General features: G+C 42.7%; 1 protein-coding gene across 2 annotated transcripts in view; it reads right to left on the bottom strand.

Moving 5' to 3' along the window:
* Positions 1 to 25,496, bottom strand: part of TSPAN5 (tetraspanin 5) — a 170,864-nt gene that overhangs the window by 25,176 nt on the left and 120,192 nt on the right. For both annotated transcript variants that reach the window (XM_061192599.1, XM_061192600.1), the window contains exon 2: positions 3,589 to 3,639. In XM_061192599.1, the coding sequence (XP_061048582.1) occupies positions 3,589 to 3,639 (51 nt within the window). The remainder of the gene's footprint in view (positions 1 to 3,588; positions 3,640 to 25,496) is intronic.

Below are 25,496 nucleotides of genomic sequence, written 5' to 3'. Positions count from 1 at the left end.
AGTAAGAGAAACCCAGAGAGAGAGAAGTCGTGAGCACTTTGCCAAAGGAATTGTTAAACTTCTATACACTCCAAATTAGCATTATTGCAATGTATTGTTTTATTTCTACATGTATATGTTTTATGGATATATGCATGCCTTTCCTAGACCATACATTCCCTGAGGAATTACTTGCCCAGAGTCCAGCGCAAGCCCTGCCCCATGCCGTGTGCTCGGCAAATGTTCTTTGAATGAATGAGTTGATTATGGCTGGACGTTGCCAAGCCTGCTGTAGAGGTGATTCATGCTACGTGATTGTTAATGTTCTTTCTAAAACAGCAGATCCTATGATTTCAGAAAAACTGCAACCAAACCAGTTCCCTCTGGAGACACACTCATTCTTTGCATCTTGACAGTCTATTTGGAAGTTAGATAATATAAATTATTTAATTATTATGTCTAATATTCAACTGTAATATTAGTCCTAGGTTTAAAGCTCAGCCTGGTATTAAGTAAGTATGAGGGGTAATAACTTTTGCCTCCAATGTTTCTGTACTCCACACAGAAAAGTGCAAAACCCCATCTGTTAAGGAAATCTGATCTTTCCAGCTGTGACCCAGTTTGGGGATTTACCCTTTAGTCCTCTTTTCAAGTAGATGTCACCGCATCTCCCCTGGGGGGATTTACTGATTCATGGGCTGGTGTGACCTGCCCTGCAGGTGCCTGCGGCCGCCACCCTTGACCAGCTGTGGCTCACCTCAGAACGTCATGCCATCAGAGGCCTGGTCTAGCTGAGAAGTTAACCCAAAGGGCTTCAGTAGAGTAGCCTCTGCAGTTACCAAGTCAATCAATGCACATCACATCCTCCTTAAGAGACCCCAAAACAAAGCCAATTCTCGGGTCCATGGATCAGAGCCTGGAGCTCTCCTAAAATCTGAGGCAGCTTTCAAAGCCACCGTTCTGCTCTTTTCCCCAGGTAGGAGTGGACATACTGTAGTAATGCATCCAGGGGAGGGAACCACGTCTCCAGAGAGCATTTACCTCATACCGGGCACTGTGCTGGGAGCCATCTCATTTCACCCTCACAGCAATCCTATGAGGTGACATTAGTGGCCCTCGCATAAACAGGGCAAGGGTATCTCAGATAAGTTAGCGCAGTTGCCCGAAGTCACACCGACGGAAATGGAGGGGTCAGTATCTGAACTCTGGTCTGTTCAGGCTAGAGCTGTGCTTCTTTTTTCCTCACGGCAACCAGAGCGATCTTAAAACAAAAGCCAGATTAGGACACTCCCTTACCAAAATGCCCCGGTGACTGCCTCTCACCCAACTTCTGCAGGACGCTGGCTGCTCTGGGCTCTGCCTGCCTCTCTTTCCACATCCTCTACTTCTTCTTGCTCTGGCTCTCTCCCTTCCTAGTCCTACCGGCCTTCTTCCTGTTCCTTGGAATCCCTAAGTCCCTGAGACTCAGGGCCATCATACTTGCTATTCCCTCTGCCTGGAAAGCTGTTCCCCTAGTGCTATGCAGATCCCTCTGACTTCATCCAGGTCTCTGCTCCAGTGCCCCCTCCTCAGGGAGGCTCTTCCCAACTACTCTACCTGAAAGAGACCCCTTTCCCCACCACTCTCTAACTAGCCCTTACGCTACACCTGACGTTTCTCAGCAGCACTCACCATACCTGCGCGCGTGTTCCTGGCGAGTTGACTGCCTACTGCCGGTGCCCCCACTAGAACGCAAGCCCCACGGGGCAGGGACTCTGCATCATTCACTGCTGCATCCTCACCCCCAGGCTCAGGGCCCAGACGTGTAGCCAGCGCACACCAAGTTGGGCTGTTGCGCATCTTTTACCCTCTGCTACCTCCGCTTGGTCCCAGCTCACAGAGCCCTGCTACACAGTAGCTGGGTAACCTTGGCCAAGTAACCTCAGCTCTCCAGAGAAACCTTCCATTTGCTGATACCACTGGCCCTGACAAAAGAGGGAACTGCTATTTCATCCTTCCCTAGAGACCGCATCATTCCCTTGCTCTGATATTTGTATGACACTGCCAGTTTTAGAATTTCGTGATTTTATCAGAGAAGAGACATCTGGGGCAACTGATGAAACAAAAGGATAATTATATTTCACAAAGAGAAAAAAAAACCTTCAAAACAATGAATTTTCTATGTATTGCTAGAATAGACAATTAGTTCATATAATGCCTTCCAGCATCATTTCAAAGCTGATAGAAATGGAATGATTAAAGGAGAGTTATAAAGAGCTATATGATCTGTCACTGAACCAAACAGAGGGCTTCTAAAAGTGGAATTTCTGAGATTCCACCCATACAAATCTCCGAGCTTACAAGGGGATTGAGGCAGAAGCTGATCATAATCCAGAAGAAGGCCAGTATTCAACAGAACAGTTTCTAGAGATAAAACTATCTCTGTTTTCGGAACGTAATTTGTCTCCCTTGATGTATAATCCCCGCCCTTCCTCATAAGGTGGCTGGAAGGTGGTTCATTTTCCATAAAACATTTCACACTCTGTAGAAATATTACGTAAATAAACAGAGGGTGGTTCAATTTCAAAACTCTGGATTTATTTTGAATTTATTGGATGCAGTCTATCTAAACATTGTTTTACTTGTGGAAATTCCTTCCTACGTCTGAAAGGCTTTTGTTTGCTGGACTTTCGTAGTTTTTCTCTTCTTTCTTAGTACATGTAATACTTCAAAGGAACTCCTGACTTTGGGCCTTGGTCAAGCTCAGAGGGTGAAATACCAAAGTGATAAGAGAATGGTCTTCTGGGAAAATTTCAGCCAATGTCTTAGTTTACAACTTTTAAACAATCCATCCACTCACTCACTCTCACAGGTGGGAGATAATAAAGCTTCACTGTGTAGCCAAATACCAGAACAGATAAAATGCTGCCAGTGATCTCACATCCAAAGAAGGAAGAAAAAAGGAGTTTGTGTTTATATTTGAATTCCACTGCTTGGCTTCAGCAGAAGTTGCAGAGAAAAAATTAAAAGGTATGGATGGGAAGTGAAGTGGAGGAATGGACACAAGGCAGTGGTGCCCTGAGTGTGTTGTTTACAGAATAAACCACCCAGAACATTGTATCTTCATGCAGCCTTCTCCTGCCAGATTTATCCCTTTCTGTGCTGTATTTGATTACAAAGTTTGAATATTCCTTAACACTTTCAATCAGCAGACAAGTGTTCACATTCTTTAGCAACAGTGATAAGTTTATCTAATATTCAAACATGAATTATATCTCGCTTCCTTCATACATACCGCATGCTAACACTCAGCACCTAATGCTCACACTAAAATACCCTTTTTATGGACTGAATAATCTTCCAAAGGGTTTTTTAAAAAGTAAAAGAGAAAAAAGGCTACAGGTGCTTGAAGTATAAGCATTTATAAGCATTACTGAAATTCTTGTAGAGTGACCAGTTTAAGCTCCATTCTTAAAGAGTCTTTGAACTGTGACGTTATCTTCCAAGAGTACTTTTTCATTAAAGAGCCATGTTTCCATATACTTGGCAGTTGTCGAAGAGGAAAAAGAGACAGCATATAATGTGCAGCTTCTTACAACCAAAATGTGTGCATTTTAATGTTTAACTTACTTTTTCATTCCACGCCCACAGTCCAATTCCAAGAAATGCTATTCCCAAAAACTGAAAAAAAGGGAGAAAGTGGTGTAAGTATGAAGGTAAATGCCATGTTTTTACGAGTACAAACAAAGTTTTCAATCAATTTTTTGGTTACTTTACCTGCTGAGAAATAGTTTTCTCTAAAACCTGACTAACGGTCTTTAACAGGAAAAGAAATACCATCATCCCCTTGATTAAAGTTATTACAGTATTAAGAAGGGTACCTGCTTACTGTTAATGTTAAGCTTAATGCTTAACAGATCATGAAGAATAATAATTAGGTAGACTCGAGTAAAATTAAAGTCATCAATAATGTTTAACACTGCCTTTTGGATAGGAGAGGAAACAGTGAGTAAATCTGAGCATGATGTTCACTAGAAAATGGATAACTAGGGGCATGAATTTAGAAGAGCTGGAGATTCTCTCCTCGCCATCATGCCACCATGAATGGGCCGGGGCAGGGAGGGCATGCCGAAGTCTCCAGTGTCCCTCAGCAAGCTCTTTATCACTCCTTCAAAAGGGAACATGAGGGACCTCTCTGGTGGCGCAGTGGATAAGACTCCGCGCTCCCAATGCAGGGGGGCCCGGGTTTGATCCCTGGTCAGGGAACTAGATCCCACACGCATGCCACAACTAAATAGCCCACCTGCCACAACTAAGACCCGGTGCAACTAAATAAATAAATAAATAAATAAATAAAAGGGACCGTGAACCTTATCAAGTCCAGGGTGACCCAAAGAAAACACCTGGATTCTTCTGTTTGTCGGAAACTTAAAATACTTATATTGCAGTTGAGAGGGCTTCCATGACTCGGCCTGGTCTCAACTCAGTGCTATAACTTCATGCATAACACAGAGTACACAAATGACACCTGAGATTGAGTTGAAAAACACACAGACTCCCTCAGCCTTCCATCAGCTGCACTGAGTATGGGGCTGGGGAGGGGAGCAGTCAGTAACCAGGGGGACGATCCATTTTAATTAGTTCTCACTGTATTCCGTCTCAAAGCTTTAGGATACACATTTTCCCACCACATTTTAACATCTCTGAAATTGGGATGTGTCTTAAAATCGATGATGGCTCATAGTTTGCTTTTTTTCCCCTTGATTGTACCTAAAATAATAGTGTATCTTACAATCAGAGTTTCACAGGTTTGGTGACACGTTGCACAGGGCTGGCCACCCACTAAGAGCTCAGTGATCAGCACTGGGTGTTAACTGGCCACGAAGAAAGACACATCTTAGTCCTCATCTTTATTATCCACAGCAGCTCTGAGTTTCCTCTCCAAACAGTGAAGTGAAAAGAGGGTGGGCAGGTTGACAAGCAGTTTCAGTCTCACGGCAGCTGTTTATTTTACTAACATCTTGATCAAGTTAAATGTCAGGGAAGCTGTCCGCTGAGAGAGGGGCGTGGAGAAAACAAGAGTGAGGGTGGTTACTCTCTCCAGTTTCAGGGAAATCTGAGAAGGGTCCACCTGGCGAGGTCTTAGCCATTCGCAGCGGGGAGTTACTGACACTTTGTAGGCAATGGCTAATAAATCCGAAAGGGCTGGGAAAACAGCAGGAGGAGAGGGAAAAGAGGGGACTGCAAAAAACACAAAGGAATGACTGCTCTGAAAAGGTGGTGGTGTCTTTAAAAGCAGAACCTTCCAAATCCCCAGACAATATCTGACACTGTAGTGAGATAGCATTCAATGCCTTCTGAGTCCCTACACAGAAAAGCTCAGCAATGTGTCCTTGATTTAGCAAAAACCGAGGACCCCTTTTTTCCTACCCTTGCTCATAGAGGTTTGAAAAGTGTTCAGAAAAATTTGTCTTCAACATCCCAACAAAAAAACCCACTACGCTCAGGCCCTCTACTGCCCAGGCCAGAATGCTATTTTGATCTGAAGCCACAAATGCACCAGTCCCCCTAATGACTCAAAAGGTTTTGGGGACTCTGTAGTACACAAATAAAGCAATTCAGCACGTCACTCTCATATTCATAGGTCCTAGGCACAGCAGGGTAACAAGGGACAAGTGCACACACAGGAGCCCTTCAGACCTTAGAAGACACGGAGTGCTTAACTTCATCCACATTGACATCAAACACAGCCCAGTGAAATGCAAGACTTTCTGATGCTAAAGCTCTTTGTGGACAAAGGTTCGGTCACTTCCCTGATGCAGTATTTAATCACAGTGTCAGCTCAAGCAATGGGTGAGATGTTGTGGCAGAGCACGTAGTGGTCCACTGTCCCTCTTGCTGTCGAAGAGGGTGGACGTATCATTGCTGAGGGCCCCTGCCTCATCGCTAATATTAAACTTCTCTTTATTACTTTCCAGGCACTCTGCTTAGTGCTTTATATGCCGTGTCTCTCTTAAGCGTCACAATAATTTTGTTCTGAAATAGGCACTATTACTAACCCCATTTTAAGAATGAGAAACATGAGGCTGAGAGAGTTTAATCCTCTCAAAGGCACACAGCTTCCGAGTGGAAAAGCAGAGATTTGAACCAAGATGAGTCTAAACATCAACGTACGTGTTCTTACCAGTTTTGACACGTCCCCCTTTTCCCCTATGGGACAGAAAGTAGAGGCATTCAGGTTAGAATTATATGGGATCTGACATGGGCATCATATATTCCCTCCCCAGGAAGCAAAGGGAAGTTGAGGAGGTAAAAAGAGATGAAAACCTTGCCTTCACATTAAGAACTGGTTGTAGAACAGACGTTCCCCGTGCTGGTGTCATCAATGGAGGAAAGCGGAAAACAGAAAACGTCAGTGGTGGGTCAACTTTCTCCTCTTTGTATGGAGTTCTCCTCTCTCTTCCTGGCACTTTGGAAAACCTTTTTCTTTCCCAAATCATATATAAACAGATTGGAAACCAAGTTTTCATCAAAGAAGAGACAAAAATCAGGACCTAAAGAAGACTCACAATTTCCTTTATAATCTTGCTCCAATATTTCCTGCCTTAACTGTGACTTTCCAAACAAGGTTTGAGAATTTGGAGAAAGAACACTGAATTTGAAGTCCAGGAAAGCCGTCAATAGCTAAGTGAGTGCCGCAGGGCCAGGGCCTAAACCCGTACATACCTTTGCTGCTCCATCACCAGTAAATGTCCTCCCAATTACTCTCAGCCCATATGTTTTGCTTTAAAATCAAGTTGTTCCAGCTCCAAATAATTAAACAGAGAAGAGCCAAAAAAACAGAGACAGGCACGCAGCCCTTGAAGCACACTGAGTTTCCCCTTTCCCACCCCCCAAAGAAAAGGCAACCATAAACCCCCAGACTGACCTCATTCTGAAACCCAGAGGCCACCTTACAGGGAACAACCAAGAACATTAAAGTCAGCTCTTTATTCCTTTGAAACAGAAATAACCAGATCTGAGGCATCTTCCCATGCGGCAGGATATGCAAACACACAGTCAAATGTTAGTCTACCCAATTTTTGATGATTTAAAATGAATATTAATTTTGTCAACCGCTAAGTATGAACCAAGCACCGTGCTAAGTATTGTGTTTTATAAGAGCACTGCCTAATACAGTAGGCCCCAGCTACTGGGCATCTGAAAGGTGGTTAATTAAAACCGAGATGTGCTAGTAGGTGTAAAATATACACTGGATTTAAAACACTTAATAGGAATAAAAAGAATGTAAAAGATCTCATTAACAACTGTTTATTTATTGATTTTTAACTGAAGTGTAGTTGATTTACAATCTTGTGTTAGCTTCAAGTGGACGGCAAAGTGAATCAGTTATACATATACATATATCCACTCTTTTTCAGATTCTTTTCCCATATAGGTCATTACAGAGTATTGAGTAGAATTCCCTGGGCTATACAGTAGGTCCTTGTTGTTTATTTTATATACAGTAGTGTATATCTGTTAATCCCAAACTCCTAATTTATCCCTCCCCCTGCTTTCCGTTTTGGTAACTATAAGCTTGTTTTCTACTCCTGTGAGTCTATTTCTGTTTTGCAAATAAGTTCATTTGTATCACTTGTTTAGATTCCACATATAAAGTATATGAGTGATATCATATGATATTTGTCTTTCTCTGACTTATTTCACTTAGGATGAAAATCTCTAGGTCCGTCCATGTTGCTGCAAATGGCATTATTTCATTCTTTTTTATGGCTGAGTAATATTACAGTTGTTTTATTTTTGAGTACATGTTGAAATGATAATACTTTGGATATACTGGTTTAAATATATTAAAATTAATTTCACTTATTTCATTTTACTTTTTTATTGAAGTATAGTTGACTTAAAATATTATATTAGTTTCAGGTGTACAACATAGTGATTCAATATTTTTATAGATTATACTCCATTTAAAGTTACAAAATAATGGCTATATTTCCCTGTGCTGTGTAATATACCCTTGAAGCATATTTATTTTATACATAATTTTTAAACTACAGCCACTGGAACATTTAAATTATATATGTGGCCTGCACTATATTATTATTGGAAAACACTGTTCTAAAGTGTCCCACAATAATCCCATGCAGTAGTAGTAGTATTATCCCCCTTCTATAGAAAAGAAAACTCAGACTTAGAAACATTGAGTAAGTCTCCCAAGATTACATAGGCACCTGAGCTGGGTTGCTCAGGAAACCTGACTTCTCAGTCCAAGCTAAAAACCATTATAGTACTTTGCTAATGTGCATAAAATCTTTGTCCAGCCAAATAAGGGATGGAGAATTATACTGAAACTCATGTCCTAAGACTCAAAATCGCTTCTTTAATTTCTAGGTGTTCAAGGCAAAGGTATGTTTTCCTGACTGGGAGCAAGGACGGCACTAGGTAGAAACAGAGAATGGCGTGCTGATGGAAGCCTGCTAGGCTTCGCAGGACAAGAGCCAGCAGAGCTGATCCTTAGGCAAAGCTGGAGAGGAAAATGGCCCTAGGATGTGACCAGGGTGCCGGGGCTTCTCTGCCAGGGGGGTCACATCTGCCCCCTTTTCTCTGAGGCCTACAAATAGAAAATCTCTTCCTCAATTTGTTTTTTTCACCCTTGCTGAGCCTCCAACAGATTAGAAATGGACCAGTGCTCCATTCTAACTGGTACAAAAATGGGTACTTCAAGAAGCCATTTATCCATCTATCTACAACCTTCAACAAATATTCTCGAGTTCCTACTTTGTGCTAGGCACTGCTTTTGTCTTAGGATAAATGGAGGTAAGAAAACAGATTTCTAGGGGGAAGGAAGGGGGGTGGTGTTACTAGTTGCCTCCAGCAAAGAGAACTGGGGCAGGGGGCGGGGGGTGGGAGAAGAGGAAGGCTCTTCCTAAGAACCCTTTTGGGTCTTCTGAAGTTTGAACCATTTTAATGTATCGCCTATTCAAAATACAATACGTTTTTGAATGTTTACCAAAAAAAAAGATAGATTTTTATCAAATAAAGTGTAAAAGGCAAAACCACCCTTGATGGTGCTCTAAAGGAGAAAAAAATAAGGCCAATACAAACTATAAGAGGGAGATCTGACCTAGAGAGCGGTCCAGGAAGGTTTCCCTAAGTAAGGGATGTAGGAACTTGGGTCTGCAAGATGAGATGATGTTAACTGGCAAAGAAAGGAAGGAAGAAAGTTTCAGGCAGAGAGAAGAGAATGTACAAAGGCCCTGTGGTGGGAGAAGCACAGAAAGTAAAGGGGTCTAAAAGGTGACCGGTATGGCTGGTGCACAGAGAATGGGGGAAGGGGGGAAGGTATGGCAGGTTTGCAATGAGAGATGCAAGCAGGACCAGCCCATGCAGGGCCTCCTAAGCCACATTAAGGAATTCAGTCATCACCCTAAGAGTGACAGGAAGGCATTCAGGGCCGTACGTATGTAGTCGGCTGAGGTGGGGTGAGAAGGCAGGTCTTTATCAGATTTGGGCTTTGGAAAAATGATCTGAGTTGCAGAAAAGGTTGGAAGAGAGTTCAGAGTAGATGCACAGCAGCTAGAAGGAGGGCACTTTGGTCATGCAGACAAGACCCGATTGTGTCCTGGACTGAAATATGCTGGAGAAGCACATGGAATTGAGAGTATTTAGAAGTAAAACTGACGTTTTCAGTGATGCCTGGATATGGCGAAGGGGTGGGGGTAAGGGTGAAGGAGAGGGAGGTATAAGGATAATGCCTCTGTTTCTGGCATCTTCTACATGGAGACTCTGGCTCTTCTAAATCCATCTTATGTCCTCTGACAGAAATAACTCTCGGGTGTCAATTTCATAACTAGCTTGAGATCTAGCAGCATTTCTGAAGGACAGTTTTCTTTCATGGGTGTTTTGGCTGCTATCTGAATTCTCTTGGAAACAAGTTTCAGCTTGTATACTTTTAAAAAATAAATTATTTAAAATCCATATACATGTCTACGACCTCCTACTACTTTTATTCATAAAAGGAAGCAGTTATGTATAGATGTATGTTAAAGTTCACAGGCAATTCTTAAACAGACATCTTCAATCCTTTTTGCTTAAAAAATAATAATTACGTCAATGGCATCTGCCCAGCACCCTGTGAACAGACTCAAAATAACAATGCAGCAAGGTAAACACAATAGAGGAAGATAAAAATCAGGTCAATCTTCTCACCTAATTGGAATCTCGAAAATATTATCCTAAATAACAATGGAAAGAACTGTTATTCTTTAATCATCCTGATGACATTGTTTTTAAAAATTTTAAGCTCTGCCTGAATAAACAGGAGAGATGCATTTAAAACATTTGACACAGAAGAGAGGAAAGAGAAAGAATGCCATTAGGAAAGATGTATTTTCCTGAACCTGCAACACATGTACGTTTCATTAAGGTGTTTTTCTGACACTTGAGTATGACCAACACTCCAGGTCTGGCGGGGTAGGTGAGGTGGAATAGTCCACACAAGTGTGCTAAATACCTCTGTTAACAAGATCCATGTTCTTTCTATCAAGCAGGGGCCGACTGCAGGAACAAAATGTCTCTGGCATAATTCTTGCTATGTCCGAGGAGTAAATATGGGCTGGTGGAAAATTCAATGCACAGAAAGGCAATCCCAATCTGCCACTGGGTCTCCACATCCCAGTTTGTACATTCAAACTGTCTGGAATCCTCATGATAAGATGGCGTGGCAGACAAAGTTCGAACTTGTAAACAGGACGTTCCCCATCCGAGCCAGGGTCAACCTCTCACTTCACTTCACCCGCACGGCCTCCTCCAAGCAGCCTGAACACACACAGCTTGCAGAAGCCCAGCTCTGGAACTCTGTGGTTCTGTAATCTCAGGAAAGGTTCTTCGTTCATTCAACACATATTTACTGAGCATCTACCGTGAGCCAGGCAGCCCTCTAGGGGCCCTGGATAAATTGGGAAGCAAAACAGACAAATGTGCCTGCTCATGGGGCTGACATTCTAGTTGGGGCGAGGGGGGAGGGAAAGACAATAAAGAGAAACATATGAGTTAGATAACATGCAATTTTAGAAGCACTGCAGGAAAAGAGAACGGCATAAGGGGAATGAAATATGGTCCAGGGTGGAGGGAGGTGTGACACTGAAATAGAGCGGACAAAGCAAGTCTCCACTAAGAAAGCTACATGAGCAAACACATGACGGACATGAAGGAGTTGACTGGTGGATGTCGGGGAACTGTGTTCCAGGCAAAACAGCAGCCTGGCTAAGGTGCTACGGCTGAGGTGTACAGGCTCGTGGGAGGGACAGCCACCCAAGGGCCGATGCAAAGGACAGAGGTAACAGGAGCCACGCTGGTTGGGATTTGAGGCCATGGTGGGTGGTGACCGTGATTTCTCCCAGAGAGAGAAGGAACCACCGGAGGGTCTCCTGACTTCCTAGAGCCCCCTGGTCCCCATCTGTCCAATGGAGATACTAAGGGCACCTGAGGAAATGCACAAAACAACTACAGGGGTCAACGTGACAACGAGCGACCGGGTGAGATTCAAAACTCGAATCACATGCCCAGAATAGTTGGTACTTCCTACGCCTTAGTTCCCTCCCCGTCCTCAGGCCTTTCTTAGCCTCCTCCTCGCCCCCTCCCTGGACCTACCACAGGTCAGTGTGGCACCCTGCTTCCACTCCTGCCTACTCCGAGGATGAGAAAGCATCCTCGTTCACAGTGACCAGAGGGCCGTCTCTTCTCAACTTGCGCACCTCTCGCTGCATGTACCCTTAATTTGACATTTACACGCACGGGATTGTATAGGAGTGATGTGGCCTGAGGTCAGACTCCAGGAGCGCTGGGGGCTGTGTTAACCAGAGAGCATGTGCCTGTTTAAGGGACAGCAGCACCTGCCCTCCAATTAATCATCTCCTTCCCCTGACACAGGCTGGAGGCTCCTTCCAGGAACAGTGTACACAATATCCCTGTGCATTTAGAAGAAACAGACTCTAGCCAGAATACCAAGATCAGGTTTAACCGCAAATCTTTTCTCTTTCTCATCCTAGCAATCTGGTTCATGAATTCTGGGTGTAATTGGCCCCAGAACTTGAAAACCTACTAATTCTGAAATCTCACATTACAATAAGTTTCTCCCCATCAGGGCTTCTTGATGCATCGTCCCTCTCCCTAATCTTATCACTTCTTGTTTTTATTTTATATCCTCTGTGATGTGTTTTGGTTCCATTATATCCATTTTTAAAAATAGAATCTTTTTGGAAGAATGTGGGATATAAATTATCAGCAATATTGATGGGGACAACTTCTCCACTGACACGCCCCTTTTTCTGAAAACTGTCCCCTACCCTCAGGGTGAGACCCTGCAGCCACGTCTGCCAAGGAGGGCCCACTCCCTCCCAACCCTCTCTCTAGACTGAGGAGCAGGCTAGGGTGGGCTGTGTCTCAGGAAAAGTCACTTATTAAATACGAAGCTGAGCCAGAGTCTCTCTTCCCCAGAAATCGGGTGTTGGACACAGTGATTTTTGTCAGCTTCGGTCTCCCTTATGCTAGAACAGACTGGGGTGCTGTGGATAGAGCATGCACATGTAGAAGCAGAAAAGAGACCAAGGAAAACTCCTGTTCCTGTCTGCCCTCTGCTCCTTATCCCCAGGACCCCTGGCCGCACTTCCTGATCCTGGGGTCCACGTAATGCCCTTGGGTCCCTATTGTACGTCTCCCCCTCCCATCTTGGCTCAAGCTACTTTGGGGGCTTCCTGTTACTTGCAACCAAGAGGGTCCTAAGACACAGATAAGAAACCAGATCAAGTTCCCTCATATTTAGTCCTGTGACAAGCTCACTGTAAACAGTTGAATGTGTGGAACAGGCATGAGCGTGATGGGGCTCGAGAGACTAATGATCTGGTGGAAAGTGCTGTTCCTTTCCAAACAGCTGAGTCGAGACTCCAGTGGTTCTGAACTACCGGGTAAGCTGTTGTGACTTGGTGAATATGAAGTTCAACAAGAAGTTAGACATGATTCAGCCACACTCTACCTGATGGAAAGGGCTGCCCTCTGCTTGCTTGTTGAATTTTGGAAGCAGCCAGAACCCAGGAAATGGTTCCCAAAGCAGAGCAGTGGTTCCTAAGCATGATGGACCCATGTTTCCTCCTCCTGTTCTCCCAGAGAGGATGGAAAGGCTCTCTCTGCCTTTGAGCTTGCTCTGCACCAGCAGGTCAGAGCACCTCTTGAAGAAATGTCTACAATCCAGGGACAATCTTGTTCAGAAATTCCTGTGTTAGAATTTGGAGCTTAACATTTTGGCAAGAACTAGTCATCTGAGATGGGAGAGGAAAGAAAGCGGGAGGGCTATACAGGCAATAAAACCCATATTCCTCTTGGAAATTACTCAGGCAACGCAGGCACACAGAAGGGAACGTGGGGGATTATGTAATTTTGGATGGAAACATGGAGGCTGCAAGTTTACAGCCCACTGATCTTTGTCTCAGTAAAAGCCAGGCTTACACCACCTGCGCTATTCCATCTGTAATTCTCTGATTCGATTAGACCAAGGCTAAGAAGAGACCAGAGAGATGTTCTGAAGGCTGAGGAGGACTGAGGGATAACTCAAGTATTTCAAACCACAGGTACGACAAGTAAGTTGTCTGTAGACAAACATCAGCCTTTGTGGGAATAAGCTCCTGCTGTTTGCATTAAACAACCAAGCAGTGTAGCAGCTTTGAAAGTTTAATACTTTCAGATGTATACTGCTTTTGTGTATACTGCTTTTGTGTTGAAACACCTTAAAGTTTTAAAGAAACATCTTAGGCAAGACTTAAAGGTTAATGCAAAGAAAACTTAAAATAGGATTACTCTTTTTTAAAGCACAAGTAGGATTATACATTTCAACTCATTTAGTAAGTACATACCTTCAATATATACTGGGCACTATGCTAGGTGCCAGGGACAGAAAGGTGAAAAACATAACAGATGATCTCTTTTCTAAAAGAGCTAACTGTCGAGGGTCAGTGAGTGGGAACAGATAAGTAAAACCAAGGCTCAAGCACAGGGGATGGAATGACGCCTTCCCAGAGACACGTTGCCACAGAAACACAGAGGCGAGGCTCTGGGATCGCTGTGCAGAGTCAGAGGAAGCTTCCTAGGAAGTGACACTTGAACTGAGATTTAAAGGGAAGGAGAGAGGAAGACCATCTCCTGCAGACGAAGCAGCTTGTGCAAAAGGATCAAAGCCTGAAACAGCATGTCCCTCAGGAATCCGTAAATGCTCCCAGGGCTGGAGCAGAGACATCAGGCCAGGCCCCCCCCACCCCAAGCAGTGCTTCTCACAGCGTGGGTCCTGCTCCAGGGACTTGTTAGAAATGCAAATTCTCAGGCGGCCCCAGATCTACCTCCTCAGCAACTCTGGGGATGGGGCCCAGCAAGCCCCGTCTTAAGAAGCCCTCCAGCTAATTGTGATACACAGTGAAGTCTGAGAACCATTGGGCTAGAGGTTGCTAAGCAGGGACCTTATCACAGCAGGCTGTCTGTGTCCTGGGGACCAAGGTACCACCAAGCTACTTGAAGCCAACCAAGGATTTTTAGCAAAACAGTGACAGGATCAGACTGCATTTTAGAAAAATCATTCCAGTACAGCATAGAGAATAAATTGAAGGGAGGTGAGACTGCAGGCCATGAGACAAGTTGGGAGACTCCTGCAGTCATCTTGGTGACACTGACACCAGCCCAGAAAGGCAGAGGCAGAGGCACTGGCAGTAGGATGAAGACAGAAAAGAAGATTAAGGAGGAGACTCTACAGGACTTGGTGACAGGAAGCACAGGGTATAAGGTCAAAACCATGGTTTTCTAAACCACAATGCTTGGGTTTGAATCCTAAATATGTGACCTTGGGCAAGTCACTTAATCTCCCTATGCCTCAGTTTCCAAATCCATAAAATGGGGATATTAATTTCCATGAAAACAAGCTCCATGGGAGCAGAGATTCTTGTCTGTTTAGTTCATTCTGTACCCACCAAACTTAGAACAATGTGTGCTTCACAGTAGGTCTTAAATAAATATCTGTCGAATAAATCAGTGAATTAGTTGTGGGAGATGAGGAAGAGAGAAGAATCTAAGAAAATTCCCAGGATTTTAACTTGATAGGCTATGGTGTCCTTTTCAAAGTTAGGGATACAGGTCAGTGAGAAGATTTTAGAAGAAAGATCAATTTTAGAATTCAGTTTTAGACACATTACAAACTCAGATGAATGTCAGACATGCATGTAAAAGTGTCCTGGCACAATTGTATGAGGGCCAGGAGGCCAGACAGCAGACTCGGGGTTAGAAATCCAGCTCCATCACTTACTAACTGTGTGACCTCAGACAAACAGTTTACTCTCTCAGTTCTCTATTTCTTCCTCTATAAAACATGGAGATAGCAGTATCCATCTCATAGGGTCACTGGGGTACATTGAATGAGATGATGCATATAATGTGCTTTGCAAAGGGCCTGGCACACAGGACACACTCAATGAATAATTGTTCCTGTGGTTATCGTTAAGGCCACATAAAGAGTTTGTAGAGAACAGGACCAAGCCATCATCCCAGAGAACAGTAAGATTCATGGTGAAGTGCACAGAGGGAACTTGAGGGGAGACTGCAAAGAAGCAGACACAGGGGCAGCAGGAAACCAAGACAGACAGGTGCCCCCAAAAGCACAGATGGAGAGTCTGACACCTGTAATTATACATTAAGTCCAGGAGAGCCAGGGGCTGCTCTACTAAGCAAAGGGGCTGAAACAGTGGAGACTGCCTGTGTTCAATTAAACTGAAAATAAAGTGTAGAGCAACGAGGAAACATTCAACACAATTGCTTCCCTTATTTCAATCTCCTTCCTGACCCCGGACACCACTGGCATCACCACCAGACAATCCCCCCAGGATGTCTGGGCAACACCCAAGGTTAATTGAGAGGGATGGCAACTACCAAGAAGGAACTTAGGACTGGCCTTGGGTCACCTCTAGAATGGCTGGTAATGTCCTTTGCCTTGTGTAAGAGACAAAAGGGGAACAGAGTTAGGCAACATGTTTCAAAGACTAACGGACCGGGTATCAGGAAACCCCAGGTTTAGTGCCAACCAGGACATTAACTAGCGTGTGAATTTGGTCAAGTCACTCTGGACAACAGTCTCCTCAAGTGTAAATGCAGAATAACAACTCCTGCCCCAGCTACGCAGGACTGTGGTGACCAACACAAGGGGAGGGAAGACATTTTGAAAAGGATGTGTGACACAGATACTGAATGTAATTAAAATATCACGTTTTATCTATCTGATAAAATAACAGTGAGATACATGCTGTCACTACTGGCTACATCATCGGAACATATGCAGCCCTAAAAATCAGTGCACAGTAGCTGTTCACGGAATCTGTGCTTATCTGGGTCTGTTTCCAGAGTATTTTATGTTAGAAGATAATTTTCTCGAGTTTCTGCACTTCCTATGAAGCGCTTGGAATTACAAATGAGTCATTTGTGACAGACTATCTTTTCAAGGAGATGTGTATAGCAGACAGCCTTGGAAGACAGAGATAGTGTTTACGGAGATCCTACAAAGGATCCAGCAGGCTTGCTGCCCATTATAAAAGTTTGGGTTCCCTAAACACAGGGTTCCCCTCCTATAACACAACTCACTATATATACAGGTGTTGACTGGCCCTCTGTGCATCACCCTACGGAAATTGGGGCTCAGGAAAAGGGTGAAAAATATTGATACACTGGCTACTAGTATTGCTGTGATTAACCAAGTCCTATATCTCTGACCCAGGAGTCTGGCATCTCTGCCAGCATCCACGACACTGTGGTAGGGTAACTTGTTAGCTGGCAGGTAGGGTAAAATCTCAGATCCCTCACAGCTCTTGACATTTAGTGTTATTGTTTTACAGAAGAAGGGTGGGTGTTTCCCTCTCACCCAACAGGTTGTTCTCTGGCACCCACAGCTTGCCCTGGTCTGCCCTGTTGGAAGTCAGCTCAGTCAGAGCTGAGGGAGCAGAGGAGCAGTTAAGTCAGAGCTATTTCTAGTACTCTATTTTTTTTTTTTTAACCTAATGCAAATACTCTCTGTGCCTATGTATCTGTGTGTTTTAAAATTTTGTTATGCCTTTTAAAAAAATTTGTTTCTTTATCCAAATATATATATATATCTCCTTTCTTTTCAAAGAAATATAGAGACATTTATACATTTTCTGGGGGAAAAGGTGACTCTCTTACTAAACAAATGTCTTTGCTATAGTCAATGTATAATGCTTTCATTTAAAAATGTTCTCATTTAACTGTAAATATTAAAAAGTCTTCTAAGAAATAACTGCATGTTTCAGGTGAATTTTAGTAATCACGTGCCTTACTTAGAAATAATTGTTAAAGAACGCCAGGGGGATGTAACTCCAATTTTTCAGGCATTATATAGAGTGAGTGGAATGGTGGTGCCTACCCTCTCCACCCTCATTGCCCACTCATCACCCACCTGCATACCCTCCTCTCACCCCACTTAGGCAAAACCACTACAGGAAACTACATTCAGAGTACACTGACTTCTTGTTAGAATTCAGAATGTGTAAAACGAAATCTTATTGATAACATTAGTAACAAAGGCATCCAAGAAATCATCTTTGAGAACCACAAGTTCATATTAAAACAGGAACCGAATTTTCTCCCAGTTGGCCTTTTGAAATGCTAAGTTCTAAGAGAAACATGCTACACCCTAGTAATGCCATATAGCCTTCTTAATAGCTATCACAGACATTGTAATTCTAATCCAATTAACATGCACAAAAAGACTAGTAGTAGGTACCTTCATTTCAAGCTCATTTTTTACATTTCCACACTCATGTTTAAAATCCCCTTAATGTTTTTACTGGATTGACATCATCTTTCTGATGCTTTATATTGAATCACAACCTAAAACATCTTGAGAGATGAATGCAGGATACATGGAGCACACCCAGGAGGTCCAAATCCATTGGTTATCACCTGAAAGGAGGCCTAGAGGCAATTGGCCCTTTGCTGTGGATGACAACTAAAGCTCCACATAAAATGTTCTATACACTGAGGCGTCTTTGATAGGTCTTACTGGCTCAATGACTCATAAAGGAAGGGGAGGGAGAACGTCTGAAAACAAAAGGGCCGACTGCCGGCACCATTTAGTTATTTATTCTGTATGTTCAGCTCAGTTTTTCCTCTTTCCAACTTTTCATGACCCTATAAAAAGAAATGGAATGGATTCTTTTCAATCAAGAACATCAGTACTGCATACTAAGGAGGAAAGTGTTGGCTTAAGACAGGACCCATATAAACCACTGAATATCAACCTGTTCTCTCTAGTTAGGTATTTTTAACAGGGGAACTGGGTTGTGACAAAACACTCTTTTGTATGTTCTTTCATAGAAGAGTTTATTACACACGCTCTTGGAAATTAATTTACATATAGGACAAGCTGTAGCCGAACCATTCACAGCTTCAGGATGGAAGGCTGCATTCTCAATAGGCACTGCCTTGGAAACTGTCCGTGTACGTGCACTCTGGAATTTCCCTTTTCTATTGGAATTGTTTGGAAGCGTCTCAAGATGGACAGCAGCGTGAGTGATGTGTGAATAAGCTGTACCTATTTCCTCTGGTTTAAAGATGCCCACAACTTTTTGCTCTCTGAACAAAAGCTGCATGACATTAAAGTGATTTGAAGACATAAAACAATGTGCTAGAGATCAACATGCTTGTAAAATGATTTACTAATCCAGATGAATGTAAAAAATGAATATGGAAACAGGAATATTTTTAAAGACTAAGACCATTCATATTTTCCTGAAGTTAAAAGGAATAGTACAAAGGGACCAGATGAGTCATGAATAGTAACACAATCAAATGAGCATGGTCTTTGGTGACAAACCATGGTTCAAATCTGGGCCCCAGCAGTTACTAGATGTGACCCTGGACAAGTTGACAGACTCACAATTTTCTCACCCATAAATGGTGGCAGTAATAGCATCCTCATAGGACTGATGTGAGAATATACGAGTTAAGATATGTGTTTGTGTATAGTATGCACTCAATGAAAGATTATTATTGCAGTTAAAAAATATCATGGAAAAAGTCTCTTCCTTAAGCATTATATAGGCTCACTTTTCAGACAACAAAAGGCAATTATCATGTCATCTGTGCGTTAGATTTTTTTTACTGGAGCCAAAATAGTATACACCGTGGGAAAAAAGATTACAAAGAGGATTTTAAATCTTCCTTTCTTTCTCCCCCTTTTGCAAGAAACTTTTCACTCTCAATATAAGATTTCATTTAAAGCTGTTTAACCAGAGAGGGTCGCCATGGGAAAGTAAACCGCTGACAGTATATATTAGGTTCACATTAATTTATAGAGGTAGCATAATGCCTATGGAAAATAAGCTGGCTGGATGCCTATGGTTTGCCCTTGAGTCTCAGCCAGGAGGGAAGTTTCATGCAATGTGATTAGTGAATGAGGAGACCCTGGGTAATTAATTAGTGCTCCATGTCAGTCCTATCAGATGGGCTTTCAGCCAGTAATGAAAAATAAGCCACCTGATTTTAACTTCCTCATCTCCATACTGACTTCCGTGTGAACATGACTTTGTCAAGCACTTTAAATATTGAAGGAAGATTTTCTCCAAATCTCTTTTAAGACAAATCTCGCTTCCTTTGACACACATTTTAACTCTGGTAAATGGCACACTGGATGGGGAAGAATCAAAATAAGGAAGCTTGTGTGCAAATTCTCTTGAGTGCCGAATTTAACTAAACTCACTTCTTAAGTCCCTACAAGTGTGTGATGCTCAAAAGAGAAAAATGCGCCTATGGATGAACAGATTTACTATAAAAACCTAAGGATCCATCAGCCTCTTAAAAAAGAAAGTCATTATAAAAACTGTGCATCAGTAACTTCTACTAGATATTATTATGCAGTTATCAGTGGGTTATTTATCTTTTTACTGTTTGCTTCATTAGCTGTTAAGTAATTTGTTTTTAATCCACAATTCCCTAGATATTTCTGTTATGTATTTTGTATGTCACCGTGGAGAGATGTCACTATGTCCAGATCTGCTGGTTTACATTGCTGCACAGGCAGTTCTCTGCTATCTATTACTATTTCAGTCAAGCTTCTTAAATTAGATTTAAAAGAGAAAAATAACTTTCCTAAATTAAATCAGTGCCTTTAAATGAGGCTGACCTTTGGGTAGATAATTTGCGTAAACATAAAATGGGTCCTGCACTCCCCTAAATCTCATCATTAGTCAGGATCTCAAAACTGGGCTCCCAACATGAGGTAAGTGTGCGTAGTTAAGATATAAATATTCTATTCTGGTTTATATAATCTTTTTTCATTGTAGATGAAAGGCTCTACATAATTAATACTGTGTATAAATACCCTCACATATAGGATCGAGAGAACACTATATCCACACATGGAAACATATCTAAAAACGTCTTATGTTATAAAATGCTAGTCTCATAGGCTAAAATCATTATCTGTTCCATGCTGCAAAGGCCTGAGGTTTAAAGATACCAGGCTGTGCTTAATCAGAGAGGACGCTGTTACTGATCTTTGCTCACACACTGCTGGGGCTGAAAGGAGCCTCAGGTCTAGCAAAGTCATGTCAGAAAACCGGAAATTGAGAATCTCCATTTAGAAGCTGGAACCCCAATGCCAACCCATATCATTCTTTTCCAGATACACAGGAATCCAACGCAGCCCGACAGATGAAGACCTCTGATCTAGGCAGTAGTCATGGCAAGAAGCTCCTGTTCCCAAGCGTCCACACGCAAACCTGATTTTATGGCTTTCAAATGTCAGCACAAAGGCAGCGGAGCAGTCAAGACACCATGCAATTTAACAAACACCTCGGAGTCTGGACCTCAGAGCAACGGGCCGGACTCCTGCTACACGCACAGGTTGATAAATGACCACAGGGACCAAGCCCTGACCGCACTTGCCATCTAGTCACAGAGATGGTATAAGTCAACAATTAACACAAAAGCCAATTTGCAGCAAATTCCATAAATTAGATTGAGAAAAAATGGTAAGTTCAGAGAAGGCCACCAGCTGCCAAGATGAGGGAAGATTTCATGATGGGGGCATGGGTCTCAAGGGAGGGTGAGAATTTCAAGAAATGGAGACGAAGAGTCTTCTAGATCAGTGGGTTTTCAACCAGCAAGTTTGAAAACCTGCTGATATCAGTTTAATGGTCAGACCAGCATTTTCTATGTAGAACAGAATGTATTTCATGTGGCAAGGTGAGGTACTGCTTCGTGAAACTTTTGTTTCATGTGTAAAATGTGTTTCTTATTGAGGGTCTTGGTCAAAAAGTTTGAAAGTTTTCTGGAAAATGAAGAGTGAAGTTGTCTATCTGGCTGGAAAATAACAACTTGGCTATGAGGTCACTGTAGGCCAGGCTATGCGGGGGTCTAGAACATGGTATCAAAGAATCTGGATTTTATATTGTAAAGACAGAGAGGTCCTTATAGGTTTTTAGCTTTCCACCTTTTTTTACTTTTAAGTTTTATTGACACCTACTGTGCTTAGTGTCTCACACACACGATCTCACTTAATTGCCATAACCATCCTTTGAAGTGGGTATTATTATCTCCATTTTAGAGAAAGAAAGTGAGAACCAGACAGATTATATAACCAGCCCATAAAATGAAGCCAGGTCTTTTGACTTCAAAGCTCATAATGTTTAAAAAGAAACAAAACAAAATTATGAAATGATCAGAGCTAGGCTTCAGGCATGTTAATCTTGCACCTTCAAACAGCTAAACTGAATAGATTTTAGACAACTGTATTATTAAAGGGGTTTCTTTTGATCATTTAGCTTCAGGATTTAAGATCAATTTAAAGACACTCCAAATCCTAGGGCGGAAAAAAAAATCAAACCAAAATCAACAGTTAAAACTGTGCTTTCTTAATGACCCTAAAAAGATTTGAGTGAAGGTTCGTATTTCTCAATAGCTACATTAGTATCCCTTTTATTTCATTCTGCAGCAATGAAGTTAATGACTGTTATCACTTGAAAAATTCTTTGTAGAAAATACGAAAATAGGTGCAAATGCAGAAGTCTGCCGAAAGCCGAAACGCTGACATAAAAGAAGTAACCCACTGCTTTCCTCGGACTCAATTCACTCCGGCCCTCCGTTCACACACCCAGATGCTCTGTCTCATCCTACCTACCTCTGGGGACAACCGTGAGGACTAATGGTGTCATCTGTGAAGAGTACAGAGCTCCAGGGAAAGAAAGGCTGGAGAAAGCCTGGATATTATCACTGGGCGGGGCAGCGGGGGGCATGCTCTGAGAACTTGCCAACAGTCAACTTCCTAATATAAAAATGTGAAAAAGAAATAACAGTCGATAGAACAATGGTGTGTCTCATTTCACGGTGAAAAAATAAGACTTTGGAAGTGGCTGTATCCGATGAACAGAATATGGAAGGTAGGAATATTGAGTGGTAAAAGAGAGAAAATATGCTTCCCCCTTGCTGCTAAAAGCACACAACAAGAATAGAAGAAGCTCTCCACACAGTCAGAATAACACGGTCACCCAATGCTCAGAGAAACCAGGATGGTAAAAGTGCTCCCCTGTCCAATGTGTGAGCTAGACAGAGAAATGTCTACCAAGTATCCAGCAAATCAGAAAAATCAGCTGATTACACACTCCGCACACCCTGAATGATCTAGCCAATGTTTCTTGACTGAAGTACGGACCCTCTTTAAAAGAAAAAAAAAATGACTTTCAATGTTGACTTCATTTACTTTTATTAAAATATTCCTTAAATGTGCAGAAACAGAAAACTGGTATAAAATCCCCAGTATATTTATTTATTTATTTAAAAAATAAATTTATTTATTTATTTATTTTTGGCTATGTTGGGTCTTTGTTGCTGTGTTGGGTCTTTGTTACTGCGTGCGGGCTTTCTCTAGTTGGTGGCGGGCTTTCTCTAGCTGGCGGCGAGCGGGGGCTACTCTTCACTGCGGTGCACGGGCTTCTCATTGCAGTGGCTTCTGTTGTTGTGAAGCATGGACTCTAGGCGCACGGGCTTCAGTAGTTGTGGCGCAGAGGCTTAGCTGCTCCGTGGCATGTGGGATCTTCCCGGACCAGGGCTTGAACCCATGTCCCCTGCATTGGCAGGCGGATTCTTAACCACTGCACCACCAGGGAAGCCCTATCTCCAGTATATTTAGAAATCAACTCCAAACTCTACCAAACCAACGGAACTCAAACTAGACACAATAATTAAATGTAACAGATGATGTTTTTTTGCTGCCACTAAAACACTGATGTAGCAACCGGCCTGGTTCTAGCTTTCATCTGTTATGGTATTTTGACTTTCACAGATGTTTACCTAGAGAACGCTTGTTTATTAAAGTATGTTGAATAAAACAGCAAAAAACCTCGAGGCCAGATTGGGATGATCAGACCTCATACTTAACCCAAAGTCAGCCAATTATTATAATGAGGAGTCATGAAAACTCTGCAAAGCTCTATTATTCATTTCAGAGGTAGCACTGCAGCATTATTGAAATTTGCATTTTTCCAGCTTTACTGAGGTATAACTGTACACTTTAAATAGAATTTTTACTCGTCAACGTGATTTTTTTTTAAATTATTTATTTTATTTATTTATTTATTTTTGGCTGCATTGGGTCTTCATTGCTGTGTGCAGGCTTTCTCTAGTTGCGGCGAGCAGGGGCTATTCTTCGTTGCGGTGCACGGTTTTCTCATTCCGGTGGCTTCTCTTGTTACGGAGCACGGGCTCTAGAGCACAGGCTCAGTAGTTGTGGCGCACGGGCTTAGTTGCTCCGCGGCATGTGAGATCTTCCCGGACCAGGGCTTGAACCCGTGTCCCCTGCACTGGCAGGCGGATTCTTAACCACTGTGCCACCAGGGAAGTCCCCAACGTGAAGTTGTGATATACATTGTGAAACGATTACTGCAATCAAGCTCATTAACACAGCCATTGCTTCAAAGGGTTACCTTTGTGTGTGTGTGTGTGTGTGTGTTGAGAATACTTAAGATCTACTCTCTTAACAAATTTCATCCATACTGTAGAGTATCATTAACTACAATCACATTGCTGTACATTAGATCTCCAGGACTTATTCATCCTGCATAACTGAAACGTTGTACCGTTTAACAACATCCCCCCATTTCCTCCACTCCCTTAGCCCCTGCCGACCACCATTCTACTCTCTGCTTTCAAGTTATACTTTTTCAGATTCCACGTATAAGTGAGATCATGCATTAAATGGATATCTAATCCAATCACTGCTAAAGTGAGAAACAGACATTTTTTTCATTGAGTATCTACCAGCGACGCTACCAATGAACTACAGTGCAAGGTGCACATACGAGGGCTGGTCCTGCCCATTCTCCTGCAGGGAATGGGAGTATGGTCTGACTGCCCCCAGTTCAGTATGACCTTAGTGCAAACTGCTTCTCATTGATCTTATTCAGTCTTTGCACTTACCCTAGGGGAAAATGTACTTTATCCACATTTAACAGATGAGGGAACAGTTGAATTAAGTGACTCACCCATGGTCACCATGGTCAGATTGACAGTGGTAAAGCCAGGATGTAAAACCAGGAAGGCTTACTCCAGACCCCAAGCTCTAAACCACAAATGCTTCTTGACCACTGCAATTGCCACGTGGTCCACATCCACACACTGAGAACACACACACAGGGCCGGCAATGCCCTTACATCCAAGCATTGTCTTATAATGTGGTTGAGCACATGATCCAGAAGATGCTAATATCTTTATCCGCCCACTAGATATCTCCCTCTGGTTGCTCTGCATTCAACCAAGACAGGTGCCCTCAAAGATCAGAGACTTTTCCTGCAAACTGCTAGGGTCTAATTCAGGATTCGAAAATCATTACTTCTAAAGAATAAAAAAATGCCAGATGCAGGCAACAAGTTTAAAAATGATATGCCCATTATAAATAAAAACAAGAGCTAACATTTATTCGAGTCCTTGAAATGGACCTGGTACAGATAAGCACTTTATCTGTATTATCCCGCTGACGTTTCGCAACAACCTTCCGAGGTGAACGCCATTACCACCTTCACTCTGCAAGGGTAGAAGACATAAGTGACGCGGACTACAGCAGGCAGCCAGGCATCTGACTCCAGAACCTGAACCCCCTCTACATGACAGCTGGAGAAGAACCTGGGACTTCTGCAACCAGCTTCACCTGTAACCTGCCTGTCCTATTTGGTTGGTCAAGAGACATTATTCTGTCAGAAGAACACATATCTGTGATAATTCTGAACATTTTGGCTCTGAGACCAAAAACTAGTGTGACCCTAAGAAGAACTGCAATTAAAGATGAAGAGTTTGAGGGAATTCCCTGGCGGTCCAGTGGTTAGGACTCTGCACTTTCACTGCCAAGGGTCCAGGTTTGATCCCTGGTTGGGGAACTAAGGTCCCGCAAGCTGCATGGCGCGACCAAACCAAAACAAAAAAAAAGATGAAGAGTCTGAGAATG

The sequence above is a fragment of the Eubalaena glacialis genome, chromosome 5 (assembly GCF_028564815.1).
Source record: "Eubalaena glacialis isolate mEubGla1 chromosome 5, mEubGla1.1.hap2.+ XY, whole genome shotgun sequence".
Lineage (NCBI taxonomy): Eukaryota > Metazoa > Chordata > Mammalia > Artiodactyla > Balaenidae > Eubalaena > Eubalaena glacialis.
The sequence above is the reverse complement of the archived record's forward strand: the minus strand, read 5'-3'. Positions and strand labels throughout refer to the sequence as shown.